Genomic DNA, 25,531 nt, shown 5'->3' on the forward strand with positions numbered 1-25,531 from the left:
TCTACTTTGTCTTGATATCACTTGGAAATAGGTTGCTGTTAATAGTGACTTCTGCACAGTACCATTAATTTCCAGAAAGATTCAGAAGGTTTTTTGCCTTGGAGTAGCTGATTACCGTGCACGACAATCCTGGAGTAAGAGAAGGAAATAATTAGCTATTTGTGTAGGTAGAAATTCAGTCTCACTGGCGGAGATATTTGCATTCTTAGATATCCACTGAAGAAATCCTACTAAAGTATGTCACTGGGAGGCTGATGGTGTTCCCACCCTGTGTAGTCAAGGAGAGGGGGCAAATCTTTTGAGGGCCTTCAGAAGGACAGTGTGTCACTTAATACTTTCAAACTCCATCTTTAGAGGCCTTTACTATCTCATTTCTTTTTAGCTAGATAATGAATGTAGGAACTTGCATTATGATGATAGTTATGTTTAGCAAAGCTCACCTCCGTGTGAGCAAAAATGCTTAAAAATCTGTCTAAAGAGAAATATTTTTAATTATGTGTTAAAATGAAATCTGTAGAAATCTATGCTGTGTGGGGCTGCTTAAGTGAACATATTTAGATGTACATAAAAACATATTTCGTCAGTGATGCATATTGCTATCTAAGCTGTAAATTTGTCTCTATTTGATGTCAAGATATTGCTTTGAGGACTCATGCGTACAGGTTGGCATTTTGTCAGAGGAGGAAATGTTCTCTACTTGTTAATTTTCTTGGACTAATAATGTGCTCAGCTCTCTTGTCAAATAACAAGTTGTACTCAGGTCTTGGTCATGTATCATTTCATGGGTGTACAAGCTCTGCTTTGGGGGAAAAAAATGGTTTGTGGCTTTTTCAGATTATTATATTGTCTACATCTGCTGGCTGGAGGAAGATTTGCCTTCCAGGCTGTACAAGTGAATATTGCAAAACAGGAAAATTAATGTAAAACACTTATTTCTAAAAATAGGACTTTTTATTTTAAATGAGTAGGTAGTAGCTACATGTCAGATTGTAAAGTCTACGTACTGCTAAATAATTTTTTGTTTCCCTTGTTTTCTTCATTGTAGTCTGAGGCTAGCTTTACTAAATGAAGCAAAAGAGGTGCGAGCAGCAGGATTGCGAGCCCTCCGCTATCTCATTCGAGACTCCAGTATTCTCCAGAAGGTGCTAAAGTTGAAAGTGGATTACTTGATAGCCAGGTAATTTTTCTCTTCCTTCTTGTTGTAAATTGTACAATTGTAAATAACTTACTTTTTCATGGTTGAGAAAGGTGAGAAAAGGTGTTTTCATGTCCCTTTACATTTTTGATATGTAGTTTTATAAAAGCAATTTTTCTTCAATATAAACAACGTCCTTTAAAAATAGAAGGATGGTATGTCGCACCAGCTAATCCAAATAAAATGCAGTCCAAATATATACCGTGAGTAATCTAGAAAATGTCAGTGTTTTTAGTCATTAATGCCATTAATCATAAATTAATATATGGTGTTCTCAGAAGGTTGAAACATCAGTAATTTTAGCATCTTAAGTTACTTTATGTAAGTTGTTTTGTTTCTTTTTATTAACATAGTGTTTTGGAGCCTCTAGTAGAAAGTCAGTGCTAAAAAGTAGTTCCTGACCAAGAGTTTGTAATCTGAGTATAACCTATGATAAAACAGAAGAATACCAAAGGGCAAACTAACAACAAGATAGTAAGATCAGCATTATGAGTAGATGTAAATATTAGCATTTTAAGTGCTTCATGTGTTTAAAATCTTGTTGGATTTATCTACTGATATAAATATGTGTGTTTCTGTTCATAAGTATACACACATAGTCAGTCTTAGTGTGCTTTTTAACTTTGTTAAATTTTCTGGTCTGAGAACATCCACAAAACATGTTGATGTGAAACATTACAAATAATTTGTTTAGTCTCATTTGGAATGACAAATGCAGCCAGCTTAGAAAATATTTGTTGAAGGTGCCATTGTATATTTAAGAACATTCTATTGATTTAATTATAATGAAGATAACTGTAAAAAATACAAACTGAAGCTAATTGACCAGTCATAATGAGTATGCTTGCTGAAAGGCAGAATTTTTAAACAATGACTCATAATGTTGTTTTCCTTCTGTTTATTCGATTGCATAAATATTAACGTGAGTTGTTACCGGTTAAGGTGAAAATTAGTGGTGGTGTAAATAAAATGTGCGTTTTAATCTATTTTAGGTGCATTGACATACAGCAGAGTAATGAAGTAGAAAGAACACAAGCACTTCGATTAGTCAGAAAGGTAAAATCTAACTATATATGGTCTTATCAGCTATGCCAGTTGGTTGTGCTGGCTCTTGGTTTTCTCCATCAGCAGTTTTTTTCACACAGTCTCTAATACCTTACCTTACTTTTTCATGTGAGAAGAAATTACAGATGATAATTCGAAAGAGACAAGAAAGGGTAGTGCTGAGACTTGTTTTGATTTTAATCTCTTTCTACTGAGAATCTCGAGTGGGCTAGAAAAATCCTGCTAATTTTCCTTTGATAGAGATCATAATGGACAAGATTTGGGAAGAACTTATCAAATGATGAATGCAAGGGTATAAGAACCATATTATTAAGTTTCATCTAATATTTAACTTTATTGTATCGTGTGTTTTAGTCATCTGTGGATCAAGGATGGCAGATTTGATAAATGAGGCAAATGGCCGATGCGGGAATAATCAGTTGAAGGAATGCTTCTAGCCTTATTGCTTTATCCTTAGAGGTTGATGCTATCCATAGTTCTTTTCTCAGATACACTAAAAGACGTAGTTAGTCTTTGGTGGTTACTCTGTTGTACCCTTGGATATGAGATGTTTGAAGCTGTGCTAGCTGCGTTTTCAAGTTCATCCTAGAGAAAGTGGCTACTGAAGGTAGTTTTTTTGAGGCAACATAGTATTCTGCCTTTGCACTGGACTTTACTATTCTTTATCATGCTTATGTTCTTCTACTGAGCATCTTAGGAAAAACTACCAGACTTGAGTAAACTTTGAAGTAGTTGGAAGAATGGTCTCCCAGGAGCACTTCGTGTGATTCGTCTTTTTTGTGTGTATATATATTTTTTTACATATATATATGTATGTATATGTATTTTTTACATATATATGTGTGTGTATTTTTTACATATATATATATATATAAAAGGTTGAAAATAGGGAAGTTTGATATGCAATTTCTTTTCTCATAATGAGCTCACTTGGTTTCTGTCTTACAGAAAAGACAATATGCTTGATAAACAGTTGTGCCAAAAAGAGAGTTTTTAAAGCTTAAACACTACCAGCACTTCCAAACCCAAAAAAATGAAAAACACAACGATAAAGGAATGGATCCTTGAGGAAGCTACAATTCATAAAAGTTCTTTGCTAATCTACTTTCAAAAGAGAGCTTCAATGTAGAGCCAGAATAACTTAAATCAGAAGGTGAAATGGAAGCACATTTATGATGAATTAGTATTGTTTGGGTCAGAAATTTGTCCTCATTATTCCTGGGCTTTTTTGAGCATTTCCTAGTTGAGCAAAGACTTCTGTCTTGCTTGTAAGAAACAAGAGGAAGCAAGAGAAAGAAATCCGTTAGTTTGATTTGAAAAAAAAGGTCCTGAAAGATAAGCATTAAAAAAATCATACAGCTGATCCACCAGTGCTTTTTTGTCTCCATCATTGTACAAGGATGTTGTGCATTGGATGTACATGCATGGAGTGTGCATGCTGTACAGGGAAGCTGCTCTTTGATGCTGAGAACTATGTTGATGAAAGATGTTTCCTAACATCTTTGACTACCTAGAACATCCTTTTTTCTTAAAAGATAATGTCAGAGAAACAAAAAGCCACCCAATGCGGCTACCAGTAAAGTTAACACCTTTTTCAGATCCTGTCTGGGCTACAGCAGTTAAGCACACATTGGCATAGAGCAGTCAGTACTTGCGAAACTCTCATGAGGAATACTGTGACACAGATCTTGAGTGGCACATCCTGTATTTTCACACTGTCTTGTTACCCTGCAGTTGCCCTTTTCCTGTATCTCTTCATCTCCCTCAATATCTTGGTGATTTGATACCAGGATTCCTAAAAGAATATATGAAGGTCTAAAAGAGGAGAACAAATGGTAAATAAAACAGAGTTAATTCATTGTGCAGGAGATAATTTCCTGGGAGCCGTGGAAGAGCTGAACTGGGTTCCACCAGTGTCACAGAACTAATTTTTTTCAGTTCCAAAGTCTGCATGCAATTCTTCAACCTGATCTTTTATAGCAAAAATGCCTATGTAAGAAAAATGTAGATATAAAACTTTAAAATTAAAACTTTCATCTCTTCTTTTTCATAGAGTGGAAGAACAAAATTTAAAATATTAATCCTGTTTTATGAATTTATAAAAGGCACTTAATGATAAACTTATTTTAAAAATGTGCAGGTTAAAGTAGTATAGGAAGAGAAAAGAAAAACAACTTCAAACTTTTTAAACTTGGCTTCAGATTTTTTTTGAAGGCTTTGAGTGCTCACTGTCTCTTTTGACTGCAATCATCTCTACATTTCCTAGTAAGAGCTTTGCAATTTAGTGGTGTTTTTTAGCCATGAAAAGGATGGCATAGAGTTGCTTCAGAAAGCATTCTTCTATCAAATAGAAATTAGTAAGACTTTTTTTTTTTATAATTTCGTAAGCAGGATATTTTATTTTCAAAGCAGAAGTCAGGGTTAGGTACAATATGAGCCACCTTCATTCTTCCTCTTTTTTTAAAGGAATCTTTAAAGACCAAATTCATAGTCTTTGTTACTTATTTCATCATAGCTGCTTGTAAGTAGCCTTGTATCACCTGTCCTTGGTCTTCAGAACTGCGTTTCAATACCTGGAGCAGAATGAAAGCAAATGCAAAAGCTTGTGTTTATTCTACTAATGTATTTGGAATTGAATATTAAAAGAAAGAAGTCTTTACTTCTCATGTCTTAAAGCCAAAGAAAACAATGAAGCAGAACAGCCTTAAGAGGCTGCTTGTATCTTCACACTAAGTACATGTCAATATCAGTAGAAAAAAGGTTATAATTTTGTAGAGTGGTTGGTACACCCATTCTACTGCTAATTCTTGTTACTTCATACCATTGTAAAAGTGAAAGACTGCGTGGGTGGGGAAGAGTTTTTTTTTCTTTAGAGTCCTGTCGTAAAGCTTCCTGTTTTGTGGGTGACAACATTCTGTATGACAAGAAGTTTATCAAAAACACTTATTAAAAATAAACTTGTTAAAGTGTTCCGATATATTTGTCAAAATGGTTGATCCCTTCTCATTTTAACATCCTTTGCAAAGAAAGTGAAACAATTAATCTCCTTTGTCTGAACAAATATCTGTAAGACATCTAAGGGAGCCATGTAATGAATATAGGACAAAACAATTTTGGAAAAGTAAAGATAAGCCTGCTTTTGGTGAAAACAAAAGGGATATTAAACAAAACCTTGGAAAACTGTCCTTAAGTTTTTAGGTATTAGATGGATATTGAGTATTTTTTTTTTTACATCTCACTCTTATTAGTAGAAAAATATTTGACATGGTTGAGTGGGCTATAACACATTATGTTGTTCCGTTTTTAAGCAGACAAAAACCCTACTTCCTCCTTAGTAGTACATCTGTTTAGTGATGTTTATGTTCCATCATATAGAGGATATGTATATTGAATTTTCACAAACTATGAAAAAATGTGAACAGCTACTCAGCCTTTGTAGTCAAAGCCTCATTTTGGGGAAGGCGAGGAGTGGTCGTACTGGTTAGTTGTTTTGGGGTGGGTGGAGTTTTTTGCCTTTAGTGTATGCACGGGGTCTTGCTCCTTAATCTGGTATAAATTCTGATTGTCTTGAACTAGCAGTTGAGGATTTCCATGGTGCGGTACCTTTTCTGTAGTGTAAGTGAGCATTGGCTATTAAAATCTGTTCATCTGTTCTACCTTTCTTGTTAATTGAAGAATGACTTGTTTAATGGATGCAGGTCTTGTTTTCATCTTTTCTTTCCACTTTAATGTGTTTTAAGGGCTGTGTGTGTGTGTGCTTTCTGCCATAGCTATATGACTTATGATGAAATTGAATTACGCTGTAGTTCTAGGAAGACCAGATACCATGCAAGAGGATATAGGGGTGCTACTGGCAGTTGCCTTCCAAATACTATAGCAGCTTCTTTGTTTAATGTCTGGTTTTGTAGTCTGCAGCAATCTAACGATTTCTCTGCAAAACAGGAGATTTTAGTCTTGGCTAATTAAGCAGTTCAATAAGTATTGAAGAACCTGCTGCAGTATGAATCTATCTCCTGGAAGAGTTCTTAATCTACTCTGTGTCATTGGATAGCATTCTTTGTCAATAAAGAAATTTAAAAAAAATGTCAAAAAGGTAGGCATAGTTCTCTCTGCAACAGTAATGTCTAACCTGTTCCTATTATGATTAAATAATAAAAAAACCTGAAGCAGGAAGAGAATGGTAAATTGGCAAATAAAAAATTTCAAGAACAAAAGAAATAGTTTTGAGGATTCACCAGTTACAATCCAGTATTATATGGAGTGGTCTGTCTGGTTGTATCTGGGAAACAGAATGCTGGTGAATCTGTGAGTATATTTAGAGAAACATTATGAAGAAACCAGAGAGCTTTTTCTTTCATTTTTGGCAGATGATCACTGTGAATGCTTCATTGTTCCCCAGTTCTATTACTAATTCTTTGATAGCAGTTGGAAACGATGGTCTTCAAGAAAGAGACAGAATGGTTCGAGCGTGTATAGCCATTATCTGTGAACTAGGTAAGATAACTGAAAGCTAATTAAGAAAAATTTTGACATGGTTGTCATCAGTTTTCTAAGAGATTCTTTTCTGTGGCTTCATATTAAATAGATTATATTCAAATAATTAAGGGTATTTGTTTAGTAATAAATCATGTTACATGTTCTCAGTGCCAGTTTCATGGATTTTAGTCCTTAGCTTGATATAAAACGAGATCACTTCAACTTAAAATCTCTTAAATGAAGTACCTGACGATTTCAAGTGCTGATCTTTCCTTTAAGACTTGCCAATTTTTCTTATTCCTTAAAAACGTTTCCTTGCTGCAGTTGACACTTCTAAAACTAATGGATGGAAAGTAGGGAGAATTCCATACATGAGGTGCTGACAACTGTACAGGAGTTCAGAGAACTACAAAACATCTTCCTTTAAAAATTTTTTTTTTAGCTGGCTTCTGGAAGTCAGTATTTGTATCCATGTAAAGGCTATCTGGGCAGTGGTTTATACTAACTCCCTATACTTGTATGTGGGTGCTGATTTTTAAAGTTGGGGTTTTTTTTAAATTAATCAGTGAGAAATAACTTCAGCAGTGTTTTCAAGATACAAACTTCTGTTTTAAAGAAATAAACAGTTTGTTACTTTTTGATATTTTAGCATAAATACTTTATCCATGTCAGCCCAGTGAAGCACGCTATCCTTTTGCGGGGAAATCCAGAAACCACTGTATGGAAACTTTGTTGGAAATAAGTTGTGAAACTGCTGCACAATGGTGACTGACTGACCAGTATTTTTGTTCATGGTAAATTAATCCAAAATCTCAATTCATTGCTACTGTTGGTCAGTTACATTAAAAGCTTTATGTGTGCCTCAGCAGTGTTCAGAAAGAAAAAGATACATGTTCTAAAGAGATGACGTGTTTGTCATACTGGAAGCCGTGAAATGTTTTCTTTCCTATCACTGACCGAAGTGACGTGTTTTTCTTTATTTAGCACTTCAGAATCCCGAGGTGGTGGCTCTTCGGGGTGGTTTAAGTACCATCTTGAAAAATGTGATTGATTGTCAGCTAAGCCGAATAAATGAGGCTTTGATAACTACAGTTTTGCACCTCATTAATCATCCAAAGACCCGACAGTATGTGCGAGCAGATGTAGAGTTAGAGGTGGGTTCAGTTTTACTTTTTCAGTGACAGAAATAAAACATTGTATTACTTATGAAAATGTTTAATTTTAATCTCAGATTTCACCCTCTGTGTTAGTGCAAATTGTTTGAAATATAACATTTTAGGCTAAGAGCATAATGATTTATAAAGCAGGAATAAAATGACAGGTTGGAGTGGGACTGAGGAAAGGACAAGGCCTATTTTACTGTATTCTCATGTGAAAGTAATGCATGTCTTTCTTTTGTTTAGCGAATTTTAGCTCCTTACACAGATTTTCACTACAGGCATAATCCAGACACAGCAGAAGGACAACTCAAGTAAGTGTTAGTGCTGCTACTTGTGCTGCCAGTTACGTTTGTGGTATTGGAATTAAGCTATTTTTCTTTCCAAAGTGAAAATAAAAGCAATGACCTAATACTAAACTACTTGAACTTCAGTACAGTAGGTTAGAATGCAGCTTCCTAAAATACTGTTAAGCCCTTCAGATTTTAAATAACTTGTTTAGCCTGGAGAAGAGAAGGTTGGGGGACAGCATCCCCCAAATAGCAGTTTTTCAAATACCTATGAAGATTTTATCAGTAAGATGTAGTCAGGGCCCTTACATGGTGGTGAAAGGTAGGAGGACAAGAAGCAACAGAGTGAAATTGAAACAAGAGAAGTTTCAACTTGATATAAGGGCGGGGGGGGGTGGGGGGTGGTGGTGGTGGATTTTCTGTGAGGCCAGTCAAGTGTGGGACCAAACAGGCTGTCCAGAGAGGTACTGCAGCCTTCATCCTTGAGAGTTTGAGGCCCAACTGGATAAACTCTTGAGTATAACCTGGCCTGGTCTCATAGCCGTCAACGTCTTTGTGCAGGAATTTGGGCTGGAGACCTCCTGAGATTGCTTCCAACTTGAATTATTCATTTTTTTTTTTTTAATTATCAAATGGCATTAGATGTTTAGGTCTGGGTAACTGAATAAGGTCCAAATCTTTAGGTCCCTGCAGTAGACTCACTGTTAGTGGAGATGCAGAGGGATTCATCTGACCACATATAGGTGTTTACATTGTGATGTTACCATGGAAATTCCCCTGAAAAAAGTAACAATACTTAAAAACTTTAATCTTTGTGGTGTGTGTATACACATTGCACAAATACATATACACACATACATGCATGTGTGAAAGATTTTGCTTACTTTGTATTTTCTCCGCCATCTAAAATCTCAGTTATACTGCTCTTTACTTGCTATGTTAGTAACACTGTTTGTTTTATAGTAATTAACTGTATTGTGACATTTGTTGTTCTAATGACAGGGAGGACAGAGAAGCACGCTTCCTAGCTAGTAAAATGGGAATAGTGGCAGCATTTCGATCATGGGCAGGTAAGACTTTTTTTGTTTGTTTGAGGCTGGATGGTTGGAAGGGGACTTTTACTTTCTAGTGTAAGAGAGTGGTTTGTTTAAACACAGAATTTGTCTTATTTGTGTCTTAATTTCTATCAATACCTTCCTACAATGCTACTATGGTGTGTTTTAATATTGTAAAATTGGAGAACACATACATAGTTTTCTTCGACAACTCTACTGATAAGACACAGCTTTTTTTCCCCGCCCCATAGAGAATACCTTGTAAGTCGTACCTTGTGGTATTTCTTGACATTTGATAAGTGAGAGGATGTTGAATTTGCCTTTGAGATGGTTCTACCACTGTGAATAAGAAATCTTTTTGTCTTTGTGAAGAGATACCAACAGAATAGTTTCATTAGCACCTGCTTTTACCAGGTGCCGTAGCTGAAGAGAAATTGCACATGGACATGGTTTGGGATTTCTCATGTAGAAGACATTTCCAAATCGATATAACAGGGTTTTTGCATTTTTTGCAGATCCTTTTGCTGCAATGTTACAGTATCTAACATGAAGATACTGCCTTGGGGACTGCTTATTCTTTTAGTGAAGATGGTGTCTTTCAAATAGACTAAATCAGTTGATACGACTATTTAGCAACGTTTTGAGTAGGATTTTTACAGGCTGTAATCAGGAAAGATTCAGACTGTATAGAAGGCCTTTTTCTTTGTAAGACTATTCGCTTTATTTTTTAAAGTTCTGAAAATGATCACAGGTATCCTTCAGAAGTTTCTCAGGTATTCCCACTTATTTGGGGAGGAAGCGTGGAAAGTTTGTGAGAACTTTGAAACTTCTAGGAAGCAATTTCTAATAAGAGTATTGCTGCATCTTTCTTTACTCAGACACTTAGAACTACTAGTATGTGCCTGAAAGTTGAAGTGACTGGAGAAACAACTGTCTTGGAATATGTTACTTGCCGTGGCACTTTCACAGTTACACGTTCACCCTTTTTTATATTGCTTGTTATGTTGGAGGTATTTTAAATGTTTTTCATACAAAAACGTCCTTACGCTGTCAGTTTTCCCAAAGGATATGTAGCTAAACGAGGCTTGAGGGTGTTCTTGGTATTTTTTTTGGCTTTTTGGTTGGGTTTTTTGCCTGTCTGTACTATCTGTTGTGTTCTACCATTCTGCTCTCCTTATTCTGCAGTCTGGGTTATTCTTCAGAGCTGATGGTTATTATGTCCTTTATCCTCATGTGTAGTTGTGTCCTTAGATATAAAATTGAGGCATGCAGCAATGACTGCATGCACCCAGATCTATTCCCGCATTGCAGTTAGGATGCGGTCACTATATGCTCTTTGAAAAGGTCACTGAGGTGCAGTGTGGAACTTACTTAAATGCCCTTAGTGTGTCTGTGGCCACATGTATGTGTTGTAAGTTTTTGTGACATGGAAGTTTTGTAATTGAGGGCTTTCTTCAAGTTCATATAAAGCACATGTCATTAACTTGTATTAGTGAAAATAAATAGATGAGTAGGTGATATTTTTCATGTTCTATTAATTTTTAAAGAATAATGAATTGGGTTTATTTATGATATGTTAGACAAAAAGGTGTACGAACTTGTATTCTTTTTCTTGTTTGTTTTCTGGATAGCCTATTTCTGTTAGTTTTACTTTATTCTGTGGAGTACGAAGAGAAGTGGTCAAGGAAATGAGCAAGGTTTGCAGCTACATTTTTAATGAAAAGACTGATTATAAGTTGGGGCTGAAAATGAGTGTAAGCTTTAGGTGGTATTTGGTAACGTTTAGAACCAATTTGAAGATTTCCCTATTAATGTTGAAATATTAAACTAAATGAATAAAAATACAGTGTAAAAGGATCAAAGGCTCTTGAGATCTTACGCGAAATCAAATAGACTGTATTGAAACTTCTGGAGATTGAGCACTGGTTATTTGGGAAAAGATGGTTTAAAACAGTGTACAGAGAATGTTATTCCAAGTATGTTTAAACTTGTTGTTTAGAATTCAGCTGATATTAAAAGGAACCAAATAATTTGTTAGGTTAAGTTACAGCTTTTGATGGTGAAATCTATCACAGTTCTGCCAAGATGATGCAAATCTTTTAGGTTTAAGATTCATTCTTTATTGAGAATTTTGTTTTTTCTTTTTGCCAGTTCTTGCATGTAAATGTTGTTTTTGCAGGTAATTTGAAAATACTTTTCACAGTAGAAAGAGCAAAAGTAGCTATACTTTTTAATGAGGAATCAGATTTGCCATTAGAAAGTTTTGTTAAATATTATTGATTGGGAATTAGGTGACACTATAAAATGTCATAAAAGATAAAATATATATAAAAGATGACATATTAAAGGTGAAAATGTTTATGATGGGTATTTTTTGTCATCTGCCCTTGTACTCAAACTGGAAATCAAATCTAACAACGTCTAATGCTTTTTTTGCTTGGTGAGGGAGTATTATTACGTATTTAATGTTTTCTAGGTATTATCAGCCTGTGCAAACCTGGAAATTCTGGGATTCAGTCTCTTATTGGGGTACTCTGTATACCAAATATGGAAATACGGGTAGGTGGTAAATATTTAGTACTGATGTAAGAATAATATTGGATATTTACTTTAACATATTCTTAACATTTTAACAATTTAGTGATTTACAAGTCAAAGCAAGTTCACAATAAGATGCAGTTACGAGTTTAAAGCATAACAATAAGAGTTGAATCAGAGATAAATAAAAATGTTTCTTCCCAATTACCTATTAAACCAAGCAGTTGATGGTGGCAGCAGTACCTATTTTAAAAATCTGTAATCCAAGTAGCCTGAGCTTCTGTGGGTTTCATAGTGACAATGAGGTGCAGTTCTAAAGTTAGCAAGCCCATTCCCTTCTTTTCTTCTCCAAATTATTTCAGTTTATGCAAATACGCATGTTATCAGGAAAAGAAACACTGAAACAAATTCACCGGTTTTTAGCACTCTCTAGAAATCTCAACTTCAGTATTAATAGTGAGCAAAAGACAATTTTTGTGAATCTATAAAATTCTTTTTTTTTTGTTCTTTTTTGCTAGCGAGGTCTGCTTGAAGTGCTCTATGATATATTTCGTCTTCCTCTCCCTGTTATTGCAGAAGAATTTATTGAGGCACTTCTCAGTGTAGGTAAGTATTCAGAACCAGTTCACACAAGAATTCTGTCTACTAAGCTCTTCCACAAATTTGAACCCTTCACTGTCTCCTCTCTATTGTAAGTTACATCAATATTAACTGTCTCATTACTGAATTCATTGTGTGCTCTGAAGTCCTGGATAAAGTTCTTTATCAACTGTTAAGTGGTGTGAGTTTGATAAAAGATCAGCAGTGGAGCATAATGGAGCATTTACAGAAATGCTGTAAAAAAGACTGTGTAAACACTTTACTACAAATCAGACTTCTTTGAAGTATAAGCATTACTAATGTAGAAGTGCTAGTGAACGCTACAGAAGAGGTACTAAAAGGAGTATTTTCTACATATTGTGTATCTGCTAACTATCTGCACTAAACTTTAGCAGGCTTTAACTTTTCCTAGGGCAAGTGTATGCTTTTTCATGTCTCTACATTTAGCGGAGTTTGTCTTTAGTTGTAAACCAAAAAGTAGCCTCCGCTTTGTCTCACAGAGTAAAAGTATGACCCCAAAAAGAGCAAGTTAGAGCAAGTTCAATGTTCCAGCAATTCTCTTCTCCAAACTCTGGTTGTAAACATTTTGTCATGCAGTTAATTATAAAAGCTTAATCCTTGTTCTGCAGATATAAGTAAATAGATCATTCTTTGTTGCAAACTTGCTACTTTGCAACATATGGATGTACATTTTTAAATTTTAGGTATTATGATATTTTCCATGGAACAATGTGTTTACGAATTGGAAATGTCATTATTTTGGTCAATACTTGGATAAAATCTTTGGCCTAGCTTTGGAGTTAGTCTTGCGGTGTTCAGGAGTGTGGATTAGGTGGCTTGTTAAAGATCTCTTCTGACAAAGTATTCTATAATTTAAAAACTGAAATAACAGATTGGCAAGAACTATTATTTGTCTACTAACAACCATTAAAACAACACTATGAAATCCAGTGTTATAATTATCATTGTTCATATTTTCTTGTTCTAGATCCAAGCCGGTTTCAGGACTGCTGGAGACTTTCTGATGGCTTTGTAGCTGCTGAAGCTAAAACTATATTACCCCATCGAGCCAGGTCAAGGTGAGCATGTTATGAACTAAACCTTTGTTTTTGTTTTACGGTGTTGTTGACAAGATATTTGTTGTTTTCCTGCAGACACAATAAGAAATGAACTTTCTAAACTCTTTCTAAATTCTTTTTTGCTCCGTAGGCCTGATCTGATGGATAATTACTTGGCTTTAGTGCTTTCAGCTTTTATTACCAATGGACTTCTGGAGGTAACTAGTGGCTTTAAGTTAGAATAGATGCTTGCTACCTTTTTACTATAAACATTAAAATAAGAATTTTTACATTAAATGTTGTAATAATTTTTTAACTTTTTGAAGGGTCTGGTTGAAGTGATCACAAGTAGTGATGACCATGTATCTGTTAGAGCAACTATCCTTTTAGGAGAACTTTTGCACATGGTAAGTAAAAGTGTTGCTGAGGATAAGTAATATTAGTAACTAATTGTAAATAGATATTTTCTATTATGGCTTTGAATTTATGTTACAAACTTGGAACATCTACTTTTTGTCAGAACAATGGGTTAATGTATATTACATCTTTTTGGTACTTCCTATATTAAGAACAGTGTGAATCAATAGGAAGACCGTTTGGAAAGTATTGAAAGCTCTAGGGGTTCTGCTCCAAGGATAATCCTCAGCTCAGACTCTCACCAGTACATTTCCTTGCCTCAGTAGCCAGTTGTATTTTTAAGCTGGAGTCCTGAAAACTCACCTATCAGTTACTGTGTTTGGGAAGGGACCATTGCTGACTTTTGCTTTTCGTAGAATGATGGTAGCCCTCTGGCAGTGTGTTTAGCTTTCTGCCTCACTGGCTAGGTTAGATGAAACTTTTTTTTTGTGTTCAGCTTGATGTGACTGCAGCACTTGGTATTATTCCCCCAGGCAGCTCCAACTTGGTGGAGTGCTCTTTTCAGCACTGCTGTGGGTAGCCCCTGCTACAGAGAAGCTGAAGGGACCATGCTTCATTTTGCATCCCTCTACCTAACATATCTTTTACAGTAGCCTCTCTCTCTTAACCTGAATTATTTTGGTATGGAGATGATTTTTCATATTTCATATTCATAGAGTTTTCATATTCACTCCAGTGCTACCTTTCAGCCTTCCAAGGAGCTAGTCATATGTGAAGTGATACGATTCACCTTTCGTGCAAAACAGTTATTTAATTTTTCACATCCTCTCTTGGTGACAAGAATAGCACATGCAGCAGAGCACTTTCTGATCAGTTTTCTTTTGGTCGTTATTAATCTTTTTTCCAAATAAACTATTTTATAAGAGATGGTAAGATTGCAAAATACAACTTTGTCTTACAAAAATTTGAATATGAGTTATCAGACATAGGCTGCATCTTCAGACTATCGACTCATTTCAGTGGTGCTGAATGCTCCAGAAAGCAACAGCACAATCTTCAGATATAAGATTGCTCGTTACTACAGTGATTTACACATCTCAGCTCATCAGCATGGGTCACAACCACAACAAATCTGTTCTTTGGTCTCTTCAGGGATTTTTTTTAAATAATTCGTGTAATTTCTCGAGTATTCAGTCATACATGTAGTTTAAAAAGGGAAATATGTGATAACATATGGTGTTTTTCTGTTTTCCGGAATACTTCTGAATGGGAGTGACTGTTACTGACAATTGAGGATGCTGCAAAGCATAGGTATTTTTTGGTTTTCTGAAGAGGTGATTCGTTAGTCAGAGATGACTGTTATCAAAGTACTGAACAGATATTTATACTCTTATTTAGTTTTAAGAGATCGAAGTAATTTCTTTATCTTCATTATTTAGTTTCCAAAAATATTTGCAGAACTACCTGTGTCCCAAAATGAAAGCAATTAAATGTCTAGTAACTTAAGAAGTTATGTTAATTAATCAGATTATTTTGTGCGCAAAGTTTTTAATAGAAATCATCAGCTTGAATGGCATTTCTGATTTTAGATTTATTTTAGTACTTCTATACACATGACATAAGGATAGCTGATGCTTTGCATGTTTTTGCGTGCTCTCTCAAAAAAACACTAAAGCAAACGATTAGAAGGCTCTGAAATCTAAATTTGTCTTAAGTTACTTCAATTGCATTTCAGATTGATTAGACAGATCAAATATTCAAAATGGTATATGTAATTACTGCTCTGACATTATGCAAAAGTAGTTTTGTTCTCATGTTTTGTGAAAAGTGGTAAATTCTTCAAATGTTGGTCCTAAAGAGGTGCTTGGAAATGTTGCGCTAAGTTATTCTAACAGGTCTTTCATTGTTTTTTTAGGCAAACACAATTCTTCCTCATTCTCACAGCCATCACCTGCACTGCTTACCAACGCTAATGAATATGGCAGCATCTTTTGACATCATGAAAGAGAAAAGACTGTAAGAATTCTATGTTACACTTAAAAGCAAAAATATTTGCATCTCCTTTTCCCCCTACAGTTGAGTGAAAACCTACATTGCAAGTTTTGTGATGGCTGGAACCATGTCTGTATTTATAAGCAAACAAGCACATGCATATAGCTTACTAGGGAAATAGTTTCCAAAAGTGTTTACAGTAACAATTTTGAAATTTGGAAAGAAAGATAGTAGATTTCAGAACACTTTTGCATAGATTGCAAGATTTTTACAAAAACTTTTCTTGAATGAACTCTAAGGCACTGTTTGACCAAGCAACTTCCGAGATGTGTTCTATGTGTTTGACCTGGAGAGGTCATCATCATTGTTTCATACTTCTTTTTTGGCATTTTGATATAATTAAACTTTCAAAACTAAAAAAACTGTACCAACATTTTTCTTCTGTTATTGTTTATCTATAGCTAAATAGTAGTAGGCCAAATCAGTGAGTCATTAGTAGTGTGAGCAAAAGTAAAAAATGTAATACTGGCATGGAGCTGGTTTTTTGTGTTGTTTTGTAACAATAATGTTAAAACTTTCTGGTGGTTTTATTTGAAGTTTGCACTGATAATTTTTTCAGTTCCTTTTAGTTCTATTTAAAAATAAGAATGTATGAAGAGAAATTTTAAATTTAGTGCAGCATTCCTGAGTAGTTAAGCAGTATTAGAGAACTGTTTGGCAGTCATGGTGCCAATCAAATGAGGTATATTTAGGCATCTGATTCAAAAAAAAATGTTTGTAGGAGCTTTTATTCCTCTTTGAACTAGAAGTACCCAAATTTTGTGATTTTAAAAACCTATGGTCTTTTTTATTTTAGTTTAGTTAGTTTTTGGAATTCCTCTCTACATCTGTTAATCTTGCAATTTAACCTCTAAAGTGCTTTGTCATAAAATACCATCTCCTGGGTACTTCACACAATTTAAACCTCCCAAAGAAAGAAGTCAAATAATTTGATAGATTCACTTGTCTTTAAAATATGTTTCTGTAACTCAATGTTCTTACTTGCATTTCTTAGTAGAACACTATTTAGACCATTTAAATTCAGTGTGTTGGATTTTTTCTAATAGTAGATGATAGGAAATGCGTTTGTTAATTACTCTTGCCATTCCTGATCTGCCTTGTCAGATCAGTATTCTGATAAATATATCATAACTTTCTATTTTGTCTTTCATGGGATTGTCGGTGATAAATTACAGAACCTTTCCAAGCTGCTACTGTGAAATGATAAATGCAGCTTGTAGAGTGCTTCCAAGAAACGTAGTGCCCTTTTGCTTTTTATAGTTTTGAAGGTTTCTCATATGTCAGTAGAATATTTTGATACGCGAAAACACAGTTATTTTTCAAAAATGGCATATCTGAACATCACAAAATATGTCACTTGCTCAAAGCTGTGGGATGAGAGGAAGGATGAAGAGCAGAACAGATACTTTTGTGGATTACCTGCAGGTTTTTTGCTTTTTGGCATTTGTGGACATACCTGACAGAGTAGTAAAAATTCCCATTTTTGTTGGAAAAAAAATTATTTTGTAGTAGTAGTATTTTTTTAATTTGGGGATCTTGGTTTTGGTCAGCACTCTGCGTTGTTTCATACTCTGAAAAACTGTAAACCCTGTTATGGATTAAATTTATGTAATTTAGATAAATGACCAAATTCAAAGGTATTTGTTTGTTTGAAGATAATATAAAAATAAACCCCACTCTCCTACCCTATGAGAATTTTTGTTTATGGGGAAGAAAGGTAGACTTGCCTCCTTATTTTTAGACTTCCTTATTTTATTTGCTCAGCAGGTGGTTGGTTTTTTTTCCTGCTACCACTATTTTGTAATTAACTGTTTCTGCTGTCATCAGCTGATATTTCTATTACTTCCTGTTTTTTCCTGGAAAACTTCTTACATGGTGTTGTTCAACTGTTTAGATATAAAGAGCAGGAAACGTACTACTGATACTCCTGCTACCCTCTGAGGAAAAAAATAAAAGAGAATTTACAAGAAACTTTGTTAGTCAGAGTTGAAGCTAGATCCCTTAGCTCTCAACTTCACTGCGGAACATTGATCTACTGTGACATCTCACAATACTTTATCAACTTTAAACTTTCAGTCTCTTCTGTGAACTGTGATAGACACCAGTGACTGCAGAGTAGAAGAAAACATGTCAATAAGGCTCATTCTTCAGTACTAGAAATTCTGAAAGATAATTTTCTGTATAATTTCAGTACAAGACTGAGGCATATGGATGTATGAAAACTCATATCAAGAAAATTATTTTCTTTTTATTTGCTTTGGAATTATTGGTCAGTTCTTTCTTGAGCTATGTTTATTTTCTCAAGATACAGCAGTGGCGCTCTTTAGTTGGATAACACTTGCCAAATACTGGTTGTATTTTTTTTCTATTAGACGAGCAAGTGCTGCACTAAACTGCTTAAAACGTTTTCATGAAATGAAGAAAAGAGGACCTAAACCTTACAGCCTCCATTTAGATCATATTATTCAGAAAGCAATCTCAACGCACCAAAAAAGGGATCAGTACCGTGTGCAGAAAGACATCTTTATTTTAAAGGTATTACCATTACGGATATTTCAAAACTGAATTTGACTTTGTATTTTGGAGACTGCCCCCCAAGCTTCACTCTCTCATCTAATTCAGAGACATTTATGTGATTTCTTTGTAGTATTTTTTCATTTAATTTGTCTTGTAGGTACTTGTGGATGCTATATTGCATTTCTAGAAATTGAGAAGTGAAATTACAATAATTTTTAACCCTTTTTAGGACCAGTTGTGATCTCTTACTATTATATTCTTAATGCAATACTATAACCATGCAATTTACTTAGAAATGCAAATTTCTGTGAAGCATAGCCCTTTTAATGATTGTTACACAAACAGTAAGTGTATCTTGTGACAGGACTGGAAAAAAATGATGCAGGGAAACTTACTGTAGTTTTTCATGTCTATATTCCAGGATACAGAAGAAGCACTTGTAATGAATCTTCGAGACAGCCAAGTTCTCAATCATAAGGAGAACCTTGACTGGAATTGGAATCTAATAGGGACCATACTGAAAGTGAGCTTAAAAAGGGCATGATATTATTTCTATGAAATTGTTTGGAAAAAAAGTCTCTATTTCACATGTAAACTTTGACTTTCTAATATTAATTCTGTAGTAAATACCATAATCTGTTTTATTTCAGAAAATTAGGATCTCATGGGTTTAATTAGTGCTGATATAGTGTCTTTGTATACAACCCTTAAACTTTATGCAAAAGTACACTTTATGCAAAAGTTAAATTCACAAATTTCTTAACAAGCATGTATTAAATTTTATGTGACTTTATTTGTATAGAAATAGACTTTGCAGAATTAGGTGTAATGACTTTAAAGCTGCTCATACTTTAGACTTCAGTCCAAACAAACTATACTGCCTTGTTCAGTTTCATAGGAGATTTTTTTATATAACATGAGCTGAAGGTTAAAGCTGGAGGTGGGTTATAGATCAAACTTCAGCTGCTTAGACTGAGCCACATAGGAAAACTTCAGCAGTATGCAGACTCATTGTATGTATTGAACTAATACAAATACTCATGTAGCATCAAGTTCATTACAAAATTAATTTTTTACGAAATGAAGGAAAGATCTCTAACAGGGAGGGCATTATCCTAAATATTTTTAAGAGCTTTTAAGAGACTGCCTCTTTTCTAAGCAGAAAACTTGCTTTCTTTGGGTAAGAGAGCTTTCTTTGGGTAAGAGAGCTTTCTTTGGGTAAGAGAGCTTTCTTTGGGTAAGAGAGCTTTCTTTGGGTAAGAGAGCTTTCTTTGGGTAAGAGAGCTTTCTTTGGGTAAGAGAGCTTTCTTTGGGTAAGAGAGCTTTCTTTGGGTAAGAGAGCTTTCTTTGGGTAAGAGAGCTTTCTTTGGGTAAGAGAGCTTTCTTTGGGTAAGAGAGCTTTCTTTGGGTAAGAGAGCTTTCTTTGGGTAAGAGAGCTTTCTGAGTTGAGTACTCAGTATAGTCTTTGAACCAAAATAGCTCCTGTCATTCTCTGCATCAAAGCCATCCTTCTGTTATTACCCCCAGGTAATGTTTTCTGTCTTCTCTACTGCGTGATTATAAAGATGGTGAAAGTACAAAAAAGGATTAAGGGTGATAAGCATAATCAAGGTTATAGTTTAAAAAAAAACAAACAACCAACAAATAAACTAAATATTTCTGTACATTTTTTTTCAGGGACTGATGAACTTGAGGGAGCAAGAATCTGTCTGGCATAAAGACCTGAATATACCTATGTATATGACATAGTTTTGCTCCACCAAATTTCACTTTTTACGGGTTTTTTACTGCAATTACTAGATTTACTGGATTGCTAGATATCTGTGATTAATAATCATAGATATTTTTACTTTGATTTAGTATCAAAGATACTATCAAGAAACTGTTTTTTAGAATCTTACTCTTAGTCTGTGTCATACTGTGATAGTGGAAGTTTTATGTAGTTGACCACTAACGTGGTGGGGTTTTTACCTGAAATTTAGGTCAAACTGTCGATTTCCCTACTATCTCAGACATCCCCAACGTTATATTTTCTAGTGTCCTGTCAAACAGTTGTTAATGTCTCAAAATCAAGGACTTCTGTCTTTCAGAATTAGAAGTTTTTGTTTCCTCGTTTTAATTCGAACCACTGCCATTCCTGTTAAACTGCACAACACCAGCATAAACTAGAATGAAGTTATCAGAGTGGTCCATCTTCAGTCTGCAGATGAGCAGGATCCAGGTTCCAGTGGCTGGACTTTGCTGTCTCACATGACTACTCACCTCCCTTTTCTCTCACAGCCTTACGGCTGTGGAGCATCACCTTTCTAAACACCTCACTACGTGGATGTCATGCGTCCCTTACTGCCTTTTTTATTTGCTCAGCTTGTTGTCTAAGCTGCTAAAGTGGCAGTGGTCAAGATGGATGAATTGCGACTTTCTCATTGACAGTAGAGCTTCATACTTTGGCTGGCAGTGTTACTGGTGTAGTCAGTTTTACTAATCATTAACTACTGCACTGTATGTCCTAATACTAGTATACCAATAGGAAATGTAAAACTGTATCGCTTGGGTAGGAAAGAAGAATGTTTGATGCACTTTTTTCCATCCCTTCTGAGAAGACACTTACTGGTAGCAACAAAAATAAATCTGAAACCATAGAGACAACAAATGGCTCTAAAAACAGAGGAACATTTAATAGGAAGAAAGGATAGGTCCAGAAGAGAGTATTATGACTTTGTGTGATCCTTCTTAAAACATCTTAGAAGTACCAACAGAGGAGTTTAAGTACCATTTTAATAAGCAGCATTTAAGTGAACTATAACAGAATGATTATTTTTAAAACAAATCTTATAAATAGTGAAAACAACAACAAAAATTATTTCCCTATTATGCATATCAATTTTTTTTTTTGCAGAGGAGAAACTGAACAAAATTGCGTATGTTTCATTAGCTTTTCAGAGTTTGCTGGTTACATTAGAATTGTGGCCTTGTACACAGCGTGTGATCAACTTTCCCAGTCCTTGCTCCAAGAACTGTTCAGGGTTTTCTGGTTTGTTTGTTTGTTCTTGGTTTTTTTTTTTTGTCTCCTAGGGAAGCAGTGTAGGCTTTTCAATAAAATAAGGGGGTTTTATAGGTAACATTAGATGCCAGAAAACTTAGCCTTCTAATTGTTAGGTATATATAACTATAAGAGAAATGATTAAACTTTAGTGACTGATCAAGGACTGATGTACAAGCTTCATATAATGCTATTTTTCCTGTTTTTCTAGTGGCCAAATGTAAATCTGAGGAACTATAAAGATGAACAATTGCACAGGTATGTAAATTATGTAGACTTTCTTTGAAGAAAGGAATTTGGAAAAACTGGTTTTTAATATTGCAATAAAATATTCCTTAGATATGTCACATTTCGAAAACTTAATCTATAGATAAGTAGCAAAAATTAAAATCTAGATAATTAGGTTGCAATATTTGCTTTAAGTAAACAGATCTTTAAGCTTTAGTGGTTTCTTTTCTATGCATAGATACTTCATGTATTTATTCCCTTAATAAGAATCATGCCAACTTTGCAAACACCCTATTTCATTTTAAACCTTAAAATATTACCTCTGTGATATTTCATACATTAGTGTTTGATGTCATCACTTGACAACTTGTCTATAGTTGTACAGTTATATAATTACAGCTTTTGTCAAAAACAAAGAGGAAGTTATTTCTAGTTGCTATTAATGGCAAGGGAAGCGTGTGTGATTTGCGGGGGGGGGGGGCGGAACGAAAAAACCCAAACTGTTCAGCTCTGGTTCCTTTCATGTCTGTTCAGCATTGAGACATTTTCATTGCTTTTGTGCTTGTGTGGTAATAGCTTTGGTAATTAGTTTTTGGATGTCCCTTTTAACATGCATTTCAGAAATCAATTTGATTAAATTATTTTGAAGTGTAGTTCTGTATTTGTAGGCCCAGAAAGCTACTTCTACATGGATTTGAGGAAAAACTTGAAATTAAAACACATGCTGCTCCATTTTAAATTTTCACTAGAAGTAATCAGGCTACTTTTATATAGTATTCCCAGCATAAGTGGTAGTCCCATTGTAATCATAGCCATGATTTAATTTTGCATTTGCTTTGGTTTTTTCTTTGCATTTTTTTTTTTCTTCCCTAAACATTATTTGCCAATCTGTACCTTGTGGTAAACGACTGTGTTCCAGGTCTGGTGGTTTGTAAAGTTGCTTCTCTAAAGCAATGTCTGCAGTCCCAGCTGTGACATCCACACCCACCCCTGATTTTTTGCTGCACTCAAGCACTGTTCAGTGCCTAAATAACTTAATTCCAAGTAATTTGAGATAATCTAGGATCAAATTAGTGTAAAACTTCTACAGCTCATTGATCCTTTCTGGAGGATTGTCAGTTAGATGCTTTAATTGTTTTAAAATGCTATTGCTCTTGTTTAATTATAGCTAATCAAGCCCCAGATCTCTTTAGTTTCACTGCTGATCATAAAAAATTTTCAGCCACTTTGATTTTGAAGTGTAAAGTAAATTTATTTGTCCTTCCATAAGTTGATTTTTATATTTTTTTACTGTTAGTGTTCTTGCAATGGTCTTACAACTGTTAAAGTAAAATTCCAGATACTTTTCATGCAGATTTCCTCACTTCATAGAGATACAGTTAATGCAATGCATGTATACGCATGTATGTGTATATACATCCATATTTACATACTTCAGCATACACATACATACACACATAAAAATGTGTGGTTTAATATATATAGAGTATACTTTTTGTTAATAATGCAAAATAAAATAAATTTAATTCACCAAAACTATAAAGCAGTCCTCAGATTTCCTTTATAATCGGTTGTGTTTGGAGTTGAGGATAGTGGCTTGCTCTCACTTTTTTTTAACTAAAGGCACAGAGCTTTAGTTAACTTGCCTTTATGCCTCACATATCTACCTTCAGACAGAACATTCTGTGTTATTTTAAAGCATGCATGTTTATTTACTTTTTGATGATGAATTGGCAAAGGGAACTTCTTTGCTGAGGATTTATTCCTGCAATGCAAAACTCAAGCTGTATTGCTCACCATGATTTCAGAAATTCTGAGTGAGAGTCTGTGTTTGCAGTCACTGTGTTATGCTTAGGAATGCTTAAGTGAGGTGAATGAAGATACTGTTGCTGAATAAATACGGCCTTCTGGCAGAACACAAAAATGTGTTTTTCATAGTAGCTTTTACTATTATAGCTGAAGAAAAGTGATGGCATAGTTTATTTTTTAGCACTTCGTAAGTCTAGCTAGCATAGTGTTTGAAACTCACCACAGGATAAATTACAGCAGAATAAATTGTAAGCATGAGAATGAGAAGGAAGCCATGACTTCCAAGAGCATAAAGATTTAATAGCTTTTGAAAATTTATTTCCATTAAGCTAATTTAATGGTAACAGATCTCTTCTACCAGCATCATTTTGTACTGTGAGACTGTCCGTGTCATACTGGTAAATAGCAAGGTCTTTTTTACTTTCCATAGGTTTGTAAGGAGATTGCTTTATTTTTACAAGCCTAGCAGTAAACTGTATGCCAACCTGGATCTGGACTATGCCAAGGCTAAGCAGCTCACTGTGGTGGGTTGTCAATTTACTGAATTTCTTCTTGAATCAGAAGAGGTAAGAAATTTTCGGCTACAAGACTGGAGGAAGAATAAGTAGTGCTGCTATGCACACCTTAGAGGGAAAAGCCTTCATTTTAGTGAAGACTTCTGTAGACATTGGGAGTTAAATATAAAATGATCAGTGTAATTAAGAAATATAACTTAAGATCTTGACTTTTCTGAATAAGACACGGAGGAAGACAACTGTGTTTATGTAGAAGTTTTATTAAATACAGATTTACTAAATGCAACTTAGGGTTTGGAGGTTTTTTTAATTTTTACTATGTATATCCTTCCTTTGTCTACCTCCTTTCTTCTTTTGTGCCAAACACCCTTATGCCTCAGGGGGGAGGAAAATGTCATTGAACAATCCTTTTCCTGGAAAGAACAGAATTGGTCCTAAGATGTCTCCAAGATAAACTCCTTTTCGTTGCCTTGAACCTTTCTCTTTACGCTGAATTGTGTTTGCCAGCCAGCATTTCTATTTTGTATCTGTATTCTATTTATACATTTTAAGAAATCTTAAATTATGGGTTTCAGTAAAGAAGAGAGACCCAGTTCTGTTGCTTGTAAATGCTATTACTCTTTGTTTTGTTAGGATGGACAAGGTTACCTGGAGGAATTGGTTAAAGATATTGTACATTGGCTCAACTCTTCATCAGGAATGAAACCTGAACGTAGTCTTCAAAATAATGGGTTGCTGAATACCCTTAGCCAGCACTACTTCCTGTTTTTTGGTACTCTTTCTTGTCACCCTCATGGAGTGAAAATGCTTGAAAAATGTAATGTGTTTCAGTGGTGAGTGTTTTTATTCTGTGTGAATTGTGCTTACGGGTGTAATAGTTATGAAAATGGTAAACTGTGCATGAGGACCACTGTCTGTAAAGCTGAAAACTTCGAAGTTGTTTTGAGTTACTTCCAAGTAAAGATACCCAGTTGTGAGGGCTTTCTGTGTTTTTGTTGTTATCTTTTTTTTAAGAAGGCATCTTTTAGTCTGTCATTACTGAACAGATATAAGTGATTGTGTTACAAAATAGCTTACTTTTTTCTGTCCACACCTATCTGACTGAAATCAGTATCAGGAAGGATGATACTGTACGGAAAAGACAGGAGAAAAAAAAATGAAAAAAAAAAAAACAACACCCAAAACCAAAATAAAACCCAAAGAAAACAAAACAAATACACAAACCACCAAAAACTGGCAGGTATCATACTGTCTGTGAAATGTAATGATGCATGTTGTACATAAACTTCAGTCCAATATATTTGGGTGAAGCTGTGAAGTTCAAAATTCTCTTAAGGTACAAATAAACTTACCCTCCTTTGGGAGTAAATTGGCTAGTGGCTAATACTAGTGTATTTTAAATATAGTAAACTCTAGGTGAAAATTCAGATGTCTTGATGTACTCTGTTTTTTTTTAATTGTTATTTTCACTGATTACTAGAATGCGAGTTTTTTACTGGCTTCAGAAAACTTGGTTTACAATAAAATCTAGACAGTTAATAGGACTAAACTTATGACAAGCTTTACACACAGAATGTTT

The 25,531-nt window shown here is 34.7% G+C and overlaps 1 protein-coding gene across 2 annotated transcripts in view; it reads left to right on the forward strand.

Moving 5' to 3' along the window:
• RICTOR (RPTOR independent companion of MTOR complex 2) overlaps positions 1 to 25,531 on the forward strand; it is an 89,037-nt gene that overhangs the window by 32,492 nt on the left and 31,014 nt on the right. For both annotated transcript variants that reach the window (XM_063321398.1, XM_063321399.1), the window contains 17 exons: positions 1,046 to 1,177; positions 2,188 to 2,251; positions 6,628 to 6,754; positions 7,721 to 7,890; positions 8,140 to 8,207; positions 9,186 to 9,253; positions 11,715 to 11,797; positions 12,295 to 12,382; positions 13,365 to 13,455; positions 13,586 to 13,652; positions 13,761 to 13,841; positions 15,707 to 15,807; positions 18,216 to 18,378; positions 18,782 to 18,883; positions 21,612 to 21,658; positions 23,868 to 24,003; positions 24,586 to 24,785. In XM_063321398.1, coding sequence (XP_063177468.1) covers positions 1,046 to 1,177; positions 2,188 to 2,251; positions 6,628 to 6,754; positions 7,721 to 7,890; positions 8,140 to 8,207; positions 9,186 to 9,253; positions 11,715 to 11,797; positions 12,295 to 12,382; positions 13,365 to 13,455; positions 13,586 to 13,652; positions 13,761 to 13,841; positions 15,707 to 15,807; positions 18,216 to 18,378; positions 18,782 to 18,883; positions 21,612 to 21,658; positions 23,868 to 24,003; positions 24,586 to 24,785 — 1,788 coding nt within the window. The remainder of the gene's footprint in view (positions 1 to 1,045; positions 1,178 to 2,187; positions 2,252 to 6,627; positions 6,755 to 7,720; positions 7,891 to 8,139; positions 8,208 to 9,185; positions 9,254 to 11,714; positions 11,798 to 12,294; positions 12,383 to 13,364; positions 13,456 to 13,585; positions 13,653 to 13,760; positions 13,842 to 15,706; positions 15,808 to 18,215; positions 18,379 to 18,781; positions 18,884 to 21,611; positions 21,659 to 23,867; positions 24,004 to 24,585; positions 24,786 to 25,531) is intronic.

The sequence above is a fragment of the Chroicocephalus ridibundus genome, chromosome Z (genome assembly GCF_963924245.1).
Source record: "Chroicocephalus ridibundus chromosome Z, bChrRid1.1, whole genome shotgun sequence".
Lineage (NCBI taxonomy): Eukaryota > Metazoa > Chordata > Aves > Charadriiformes > Laridae > Chroicocephalus > Chroicocephalus ridibundus.